Source organism: Eschscholzia californica, unplaced genomic scaffold (genome assembly GCF_041429995.1).
Source record: "Eschscholzia californica isolate CP2 unplaced genomic scaffold, dmEscCali1.0.p SCAF_1, whole genome shotgun sequence".
NCBI lineage: Eukaryota > Viridiplantae > Streptophyta > Magnoliopsida > Ranunculales > Papaveraceae > Eschscholzia > Eschscholzia californica.
The window spans coordinates 13494629-13505028 of record NW_028238198.1 but is presented as its reverse complement, the minus strand read 5'-3'; the positions used below and the strand labels follow the sequence as shown (position 1 = coordinate 13505028).

General features: G+C 34.9%; 1 protein-coding gene across 1 annotated transcript; it reads left to right on the top strand.

Annotated features, from left to right (window-relative positions):
• Nucleotides 1-7692: 7692 nt before the first annotated feature.
• On the top strand, nucleotides 7693-9285 carry LOC147564292 (transcription factor MYB36-like). The gene is made up of 2 exons (XM_086665697.1): nucleotides 7693-7858; nucleotides 8013-9285. The coding sequence occupies exons 1-2, from the start codon at nucleotides 7723-7725 to the stop codon at nucleotides 9032-9034; spliced, it is 1158 nt and encodes a 385-aa protein (XP_086521823.1). The 5' UTR covers nucleotides 7693-7722; the 3' UTR covers nucleotides 9035-9285.
• The last annotated feature ends 1115 nt before the right edge of the window (nucleotides 9286-10400 follow it).

Below are 10400 nucleotides of genomic sequence, written 5' to 3'. Positions count from 1 at the left end.
CAAAAACCTACATTTTTAATCGTCGATAAACTGTTTTTTTATTTTTTATTTATTAAAACTACAATTACATTCATAAGTGAAATCGATCTACAACATTACATGGTATGAGAATTTTTATTCCTCTAAGAACTACATGAGAGTTACATAAGTAAAGTTCTACACAGAACCTTCGAATTTAAAGTGTCTCATGAAGGAAAATGAATTGACAAGACAAGACAAGACAAGGACAAAATAAAATACCCTAAAGGTCATATCATGAAATGATCATCAAGATCGAGAATGAAAAGACCTTAAAGGTCAACAAAATAATTATAATAATATGGTATGAAGGATGAACGAAGTAGACGTTGTTGGTGGAATAACCGATAAATTGTTATATCAATTAACAAAATGAGTCTCACCAATAATCTAACTCTCACCATGCTTACTCAATCAATCGAAAGAAACTCTTTTTTCCCATAACAAGAGGATCTGCAAATAAGTTTGTGGTTCATGACATCATTTGAGATCTGGAATGGCGTGGGTCTATACTTGGAGGTTAGCATATATTAGGGGTGAAATTTGTCCCGTACCGATTTTTTGACATATTTGAACGAGTACCTACTATAATGGTCCGGCTTTTATATGTAAAAAATCCCGCCAAAATTCGTACAAAATAAAATAGACCACCCATTTAACAACCGGTTTTTCGGATTGATATACCGGTTTAAACCTAATTTATACTTTATATATGCCATATATAATGTAATTTTAAATGTACTCACCATATATTCACATCAAAGGTATTTCTGGTTCAAGTCAAAAGAAATGTGAGTGCATATAAGAAATGTACCCATTTCCCAAGCATATATATAGTACTTAGTAGGGCTGAAAAGTGGACGGATTCGGTTTAATTGCAAGCATAGTGAAGCCCAACCCAGGATTTATCAACATCAACCTATTTCCCATACAATACCTAAGGAGGTCAAGTTAACAGAAGAGTGTTACAGGCCCCCTCAAGCAAATTTAGGAAATAAGCATCGGAACCTGTTAGGAAAAGACGGGCGCTTTGAAACATCCACTTCTAAAATTCACAGATCTTGGCCACAGGGCCGGCCCTGGGCCTAGGCAACCCAGGTGGCCGCCTAGGGCCCCCAAAATTAGAGGGCCCCCGATTTAAGTAACATTATATATATAGATAATATTATTATATGTGTTATTTTATGCACATGTACATCACATCTGTTTGGATAGTAGAGTTGGCGGACTAGTTTACTAGTGAACCTAAGGTCAGGGTTCAACTCCCACGACTATATTTTGGCTTTTATATTTTTTCGACTTAAAGTGTAGGGGCACAGTCGATACGTTCGCCTAGGGCCCCCCGAAAATCAGGGCCGGTACTGCTTGGCCACCCCCTTTTTATTGAGAAGTTTGTACCCGTGTTTTGACGAGGGACCTGACTCAGGGCACCGTGCTACAATACAGAGTTTTTCGAAGGACAACCTCAATACCTCATACTTGTTTATCCTTTACTTGAGCAACTAAAAAATGATCTATTTCAACAAAAAAAAAACTAAAAAATGATCCACATGAATGATAGAAGAAACTAAATTGGGTTTGAATGGATATCAGCTTTTCCTTTTTGTGCAAAATTTATTAGAAATTTTTCATTTGTATGAAATTGCTCTTTAGGTTGAGTTTGACTCTAAATTAGCTGCATGAACATATAAATATCTCCTAAATATTAGAAAATAAGTTCTAGAGAATTTTACAGGTACCTCTCATAAGTGTTAAAGGCGCCTCTTCCCCTGACGAACGCCCTTGCAAAATTTCCTTGGGGGACCTTTAATACTTGTAAGGGCGTTTATAAAACTTCTCTAAATTTTATTTGTTGGTTTTCAAGATTTTAGATTAGAAGAATAAGAAAATAATAAGCTAATCATAGCCGAAAATACCAACTAGTTTATATTGGTGGTGTTTGATGTTGTTCCCAATTTAGAATCTAAATCCATTTCATCAAGATGGCCATGATAAAGATTAGACTTGGGTACAAGCTATCACTTAATTAAGAAAACCCTAATTAATCAATTTTCTTTTGCCAATTTAGCATCTACCTCCAAAAAGCAAGGGGACAATATCCCAATAATAACAATTAAACCAAATGCATTTGAACAACTAGGTCAAATGGAGCAAAGAGTGCAAATGGGAAATCCACAACACACATAAAAACCCATAAGCTAAACTCCAAATCTTTATGTCATTCAGAACTTTTGACTACTTGTTTTTCCAAAGTCACACTTCACCAAACTTGAAGCTAACAAGACCACTTCAATTTCCTTCAAAACCCTAATTTTATATTATTAACCTAATTTTATGTCAACTCAAATTTTATCCATAATAACAAGTTGTCTTCTAACCTCTTCTACTTCAAAACAAGAATGAACCCAACAAATAGTAAACCTCTTTGGATCCTAGTATATGTGATATCTTGGCAATAACCCTAGGTTGATTCGGACGGTCAGATGATCCTCGAGTTTTGATGGTACGAATCTCTAGTAAAATATGAGATGTGGAATAAGGGATAAAGTGACTAAAAATACCCTCTCACTCTTGGAGGAGGTTTTTTAGGTTATTTGTATATTCAAACATCTTAACAAGCTTTTGGATTTTACTTAAGCTATTGTTATATAAAACCCTATACATAATTGTTGAGGAAAATATAATGTTTAGGTACATCCTACTCCAACATTGGAGTTAGGTTATGAGGATTTCCCCATATTTTCCTTTCTCTACATTGTCTTTTATCTACAAATTTGGACCTATTGATAATTTAATTTGATGAGGAATGGGATAATACATATCTTGATTACATTCATGAAACCATTTGACCTTCTTTTACTACACATAATTAGATTTATCCACTCTACTTATTTTCAAATATATTATTATTATTATTGAATTACCTATATTCATTCTTACGACTACTATGGGTCTTTAATCTGACCCAAACTCAAATGGAGTGGAAACCCAGATTGTTTTCGGGTCTTCGGAATAGGAACCAGTACTATACTACTATACTAGTGTACAGTGTACTGGATGAGATAATATAGTGGGTCCAAATCTCTACCGGCCCAATTTTGTTAAAATAGTCCATGGCTTGCTTGGGTCACCGGTTTGTTGACTTTAATAACGTACTAACGTCATAAACGTGTCTTTCTCTCTCCTCTTCTTCTCTCTAGGTAGTATTCTAGTAAATCACCAATGTCATATACATTTCTCAAGGATAATCCAAAAGGTCAAATAAGTGACACAATGTGACTCTTCTATAATTTATTTGTACCTCTTAAGCTTAGAGATTGGGTACCTAACTTAACTAGACCTAACAATATTCTAAGATATGATTAAGGGTACTTTAGAGGGTTGCAAATCACAGCCATTCCAAGCTCTACTTTTACTAGCTCAATTACTTCTTAGATATGAATCCATAACCTATTAACATGTCAAATATTACTTGAATTGTTACTCGAAATAAATGTATCATTGATATTTTTAGTAACTAAATACCTAATGTTAGTAGCAACATGATTTGGTAACTCAAGAATATGGATTGTACGCAGTACGCTTCAAAAAAATGGAATCAGACAATTGTGCATGTCTCTTCGCCAACATCTTAATTTACTGACATTCTTCGACTTTTTGAGAACGTAAGACTACTTATTATCACAATAAAAATAGAGAAGTATTTTTTTGCATGATACAACTTATGAGTTATTAAATGAGCGACGATAGTGATATAAACAAGTTTTAGGTCCTTTGACGAGTGAGAGAGGAAGGTGGGTTTGTTAAGAAGGGATTTAAATATAGAGAGGGTGCTTAGGGTTGACATTATTAGTTTTAATATTTGAATAAAGGTAATGAATTTAGGATTTTATATTAGGTTACAATTTACAAATTACTTGGTCATTAAGTGTATCTTCTCATTCAAAGGAACCTTCTATTCTATAATCACAATGACACAACTCTCTTAGAAGACCTTAAATTCAACAATTAAGACCACATTAAATTAATATTTATAGGTCATCTTTGTCAAACTGCCTCTATTCTAATTTAATTACTAATTTTAAAATACATAAAATTCCAATAAGTTCATATTAAGGATTTAATATAAAAGAAAACAATGAAAAAAACAGGATTAGCCTATCCAACGAATATGAGAATTCTATATTTTAGTGGTGTCTCCTGCTTTGATATAAGCTAAACAATGAGTTAACTAATTGTATACATATTGGTTCTAGTTCTTATAAAATTCAAAATATCAATGAAACGAAACGATCAAAAAATACAGAAACTAGAACCAGTGATCCCAATTTAGGTTTCTTTTGTTTTGTTGATCCTACATTCTACTTGAATTGAATTTTCTTGTAAAGCTCAGTTCTAAACAACCAAATCGACTCAATGACACCCTCATATATATAACAATGAGAATAGTCCGACATGCATGGTGAAAGAGTAATCTAGTAACTAAACATATAATATCTTGATGGGCTTCTCTACTATTGCCAATTAGTTTCGAATTGGTTGGCAACAGACACAACATGGTATCAGAGCTAAACCAATACGTGTTAGGTTTAAAAGCCACACGTTCTCCACGCAACAGAAATAAAAGAAAACACTCCATGAGTCAGATGATCATAGTCTAAAAAGTAATACCCATTACATAGAATTTTAGAGCCAATAGGTAAACTAGCTAACAAGTTATTGATAAACTCCAATTAAATATAGCTAGGTTTAGAGTTTTTTAATTAAGAAATGGTTAGCTAGCTAGCTAGGGTTAGAAACATGATCCATGCTTATCTTCTTATCAAGATACTTTACAGTGGGGGGATATGTTATGGAAATATATTAATTAACTCTTCTTGTTGGTGATGAAATGCATCATTACTGCAAGAGATTCGGGAGATAGGAGAAAGACAAACACAAACATTGTTTTCTTTCTCAATTAAGATGTGAGTAATAAGAAATTAGTATTTGTGGAAGTGAGGGTCATCTCTTGATTAGTATTTTGTTAATTTTCTGTAAAGATGTCTTTGATAGAATGATTAACAAATATCTAGGTCAATGAGTTAGTAGTCTCTCTCTCTCTCTCTCTCTCTCTCTCTCTCTCTCTCTCTCTCTCTCTCTCTCTCTCTCTCTCTCTCTCTCTCTCTCTCTCTCTCTCTCTTCTCTCTCTCTCTCTCTCTCTCTCTCTCTCTCTCTCTCTCTCTCTTCTCTCTCTCTCTCTCTCTCTCTCTCTCTCTCTCTCTCTCTCTCTCTTCTTCTCTCTCTTCTCCTCTCTCTCTCTCTCCTCTCTCTCTCTCTCTCTCTCTCTCTCTCCTCTTCTATTTTTGAAAGCTAAGAGATCTCTGTACCTTTCCATTTGTTTTTTTCTTAGTTTTTCTTCTAAATATACTTGTTTAATACTACAAGAGTCCTTGCCCCAATTTGCTATAACCATGGTTTCTTGTTCTTTACCCCAATCCCCAAGCTGCAGCCTCAAACAACTCACTTATTCTTTCATCAAAAAAAAAACAACTCACTTATTGTTATTGATTATCTCCTTCTTTGTTTAACACATTTCATTAGTTATACCTTATTGGCATGGGAAATGATAGAGTGACTTAGAAATTGGTACTTAGAGGGTGACATATTTCCTCATTTAGAAATAAAAGCGGTCCCCACCATAGTCAAACTTTGAAAAAAGTTTGTCTTTTAGTGATTCCACATCAGCTGGGCATTAAAATGCCCAAAAAATTGGGCACTCTAGCATCTCCCGGGGCATTGGCTGATAAAACCTTCCCTCCCGATCTTTCAAAAAACATTAGACATGGTTGTTGGCTACCATGCATTCTATTTGTGGCGACCCCAGCCTTAACTGTCTACAGTATTGTTCCGACTTTTAGACCTCAGCCCAAAGTCCAATGGATGCAAGGTTACGTTCTACGAGCTCACCTAAAAAGTCTTGATGCTTATGGTACCTTACAACCAGGTTATAGGGGTGGCTGGCTGCTTTGGACCCAACATAATCAAAGACGGTTATAGTGCTTATCTAATTTCACAATGTATTGTATATTATATTCATGATGTATCAATGTCATTGAAATGTAATGACTCTTGAAGTTCGATTTCACAAAAAAAAAGTAAAATTTTCAAATTAGAACATGACCGAGTGCCAAATCAGAGTCATATTCCACATGTGGAAGGTCCATGATTTTTGCCTCTTATAGCATTTCTGTTTTGAAATAAGGGTTAATTCTATTTTGTCTAAAGATGACTAATTCACCAAAATGATCCCCTAAAGATTACCAAATACCACTTGTGCTTGTTTTTCATTTTTCTAGTTAGTCATCTTTAACAATCGACGTCTTCTTTCCTTTTCTTTTTTACTCTTCTTAGGAGAAGTATACCCCTCCTTATCCTTTACCTCTTTCATCCGCTGGAGAGGAGTCGATGACAGTCGACACGCCTGCTATTGCTGGCAACCCTATATAATTTTTCTTTGTTCTTCTTCCTCTTCTACTCATTCTACAACCACCACCATCAATGTCTGGTCAGTACCACCACCATCTTCATCTTTTTATCTCTCATTCTCTCTCGTCTTGAATCTTAACCCAGACGAGTGTTCAAATCTCCGTTTGGAGAGAGATATATAAAGGAGGTGAAAATGGTATGATAAAGAGGATAATAGGACGAGAGATTTTTGAATTTTTTGTATGAAAGGTCGTCGACAATGGAGGGTCCGTCGACCGTCACCGCCGACCCTTCTACAACGGAAGAATGGGAGAAAAATTAAGGAGGGGAAAGCTTCCCTAAGAAAAGTAAAAAGGAAAAGAAGACGTTGACTGTTAAAGTTTACTAACAGAAAAATAAAAAGGAGCTCAAACAGAATTTGATCATCGTTAGGACATTTTCATCTCCGTTTTTCGTTTGAAACATTTCAAATGTCTTGAAATATCTGTGTTATTCGTTTAAGACACTACAAATGTCTCATAGTGTCTTTGTTGTTTGTGCGAGACACGAAATTAGAGACATAAGTACAATCACACATTAATACATTATACATTGATTAACATGAATATATATACATAGTGAGGATTGAATATGCTCATAACTTGTCTTAAGACACTCGTACACTGTAAGAATCATAAGAACTACACTAACTGCTATTGTTTATACTATTACTGAGCATAATCAATAAATGATAGATTTGAGCCACCACCAAGTATTGATGGCTAACCCAAATGGTCTAAGAAGATTCTTGACAAACAAAAAGGATGGATGTTTATCTGATATTTTACTTGTAATAAGAAATTTTTATATTAAAATAATTATGTTATGCAAAAAGTAGTAGAATAGAAAAATGAAAAGTTGAAGAAACTTTTGTGTACTTTTTTGTCTATGACTACTTTTAGTATTAGAAAAATCAAAAGTTGGACGATGAGAGAGAAAGAAGACATAGACAGAGGAACTTGGCTTGGAAAAACCCTAAAAAACTAAAGAAAATGAATTGTAGGGAGAAAAAAATAGATGATGTGTGAGACTTTTGTCCTCATAAGCATCACAATATCACAACATTTTCTTCCTATAAATTTCAAGTCTTCCTCCCACTTTTCTCCAACCATCTTACTCATACTTCATCAAAAGGTCAAAGAAACAACAGACAGAAAGAAAAGAGAAAGAGAAAGAGAGAAAGAGAAAGAGAGAGAGATGGGTAGAGCTCCTTGCTGTGACAAAGCCAATGTGAAGAAGGGACCTTGGTCCCCTGAGGAAGATGCTACACTTAAAGACTATATTGAACAACATGGAACTGGTAGTAACTGGATTGCTCTTCCTCAAAAGATTGGTAAATGTCAAATACCCACAACTTATTTTCATCTCTCTCTCTCTCCTCCCTTTGTGTTTTTATGTCTTTGTATTTGTATAGTTGTGTTCTTTATCAGATTGGAATATTTCTTTGTATGTGTGTTAAAAAATCAGTATGGGTTGAAACTTGACAGGACTTAAAAGATGTGGAAAGAGTTGCAGATTGAGATGGTTGAATTATTTGAGGCCAAATATCAAACATGGTAGTTTCTCTGAGGAAGAAGATAACATCATTTGCAATCTCTATATTAGTATTGGCAGCAGGTGGTCTATAATTGCAGCTCAATTACCTGGAAGAACTGATAATGACATCAAGAACTATTGGAACACAAGACTCAAGAAAAAGTTGCTCGGAAAGCGAAAGACTTCCCCATCTAGCCATAGTTTAGCTTCTCTTAATCAAGAAACGAAGGATTCAAACGACGTCGATGATAACTCCTACCCGAATACCTTGAGCCAATCAGCTTTGGAAAGATTACAACTCCATATGCAGCTTCAAAGCCTTCAAAATCCATTCTCTTTCTACAATAATAACCTTGCACTTTGGCCCAAGTTGCACCCTCTTGGAGATAGTAAATGCCAAGGTCACAAGGGTTTGAACCAAAACCCTAATCCTAACTCAGCTCAACAAATACCTAATACTACTACTACTATTACCACTGAAAGTGGAATGAGCCGAAATTCCACCTTGTTTAATGAATCGCCCACTTCTTTGGCTGAAATGGGACGAGGTAATTCAATCAACACTGTCCAGGATCATGAACTAGGCAGATCCTTCAATGGGTTTTCTCCATTTATAGTGAACTATTCGAATTCAGTGGAGTTGATGAATAATATTTCAAAATCAAACAGTGTAGAACAATTGAATATGATGAACTACCAATCGATGTTCGGCTCAGAAGCTGAACTTAGTGAGCTACTAAATGGAGAAAATGAAGATCAAATAAGTAGTGAATTTGATTCATTCAAAGAAATGGATGGAATTAGTAATGGTACTTCTAATGATAGCATGAATAATATTTGGTGGTCAAATGAATTTGATACAAAGTCTTCATCACCATCAAATTCTTGGGACGATTCAACTTCGATGTCTGTTAATCTTCAAACTGATCATCAAGGACTATTTCAAGATTATGTATTAGAATATGATCTATAGAAAATAAGGATAGAACTGAGGGCTGTTAAATAAAGTTTAATTACAATTTGAGACCTTCAAGTGAGAGGAGATATAAAGAGTCTGATGATCATGGCTTGTTAATGGTGTAAATTGTGTTAATAAAAATAAGAACTTTTAGTTAATGTTCTTGACATTTCATCTTTCTTCTCTCAGTGTCTGAATCTAACTTGTCAGATGATAAAATTGTAATGTAAATGGAATCAAATGCATATCTTTCAATTCATTATTCATACTGAACTTTTCATGAGTCAAATTTGACTAGCCACAAATTGTGAAAAAAAAGGAACAAGAGAAAACATCAAATGCTGGAAGACTTTGAATAAATTTTCAGACATGAAATGAACAATAAGAAGAAGAAAAAAACACACAAAAAGACATACATTTCTTTTTTTTCTAAATCGGCACTCGCCACATAGGACCTGGTGTAGCGGTTCCGCTCCATGCCTTCATCGAAGGACTCACATAACTTTTAGGCTATGTTTGATGCGCGGGTATGGAATGGGGTTCATTCGAATCATAATCCAAAATATTGTGTGGCTCGTGGAAATGCAGGGGAATCTTATTCTGAATAGGATTCCCCCTTAATAGGACACCCAGGGACATGGTGTTTGGCTCGCGGGAATGCAGGGTAATGGCAAACCCAAGGACGGGGCGGATTTCTGATTCTCGTTTCCCGAATTATTTGTTTTAAAAATATTTATAGACAAAATAGTCTTTAGTAAAATATTAGATTGACTAATATTAAAATTGTCCTTAATATAATATCACAACTTAAAAAAATAACAACCTGCTGTTTCAACCACCACCATAACAACGGTCTCTCGCTCGTTCGATGGCTTTGTTCATCCCAATTCGATATCTTAGGACCAGTGCCTATACGTTTTATTTGGATCATGGCCTAAAAGCAATAATCAGATGCACACAACAAAACCACAAAATAAGATCAAGTCAGGGCAAGCGGAACCTAAATGTCGTCTATATTGGGATGTTAGGCTACTTACAAAAAAATAAGTCCTAGATATAAAAACTTATTTAACCCCGAATGTCGTCTATATTGAGAAAGAGAGATCCGACGAGGGTTAGCTTTCGAGACATTCGGTTGGAGAGAAAAAGAGTCTCATCGAGGGTTAGCTTTCCAGACCTTCGGAAAGAGAGAGAGAGAGAGAGAGAGAGAGAGAGAGATCTGGCAGTTTAGCTTTCCAGACCTTCATTAGAGAGGGAGAGAGACTAATTTGAATGAGAAAGAGAAAGAAACCCTGGATTTCTAAGATTTTTTTAGGGTTCTTTTATCTTTATTCAACCAAGAGAGAAGGACAAACAAAAATTAGTTTTTTTGTCAAATATA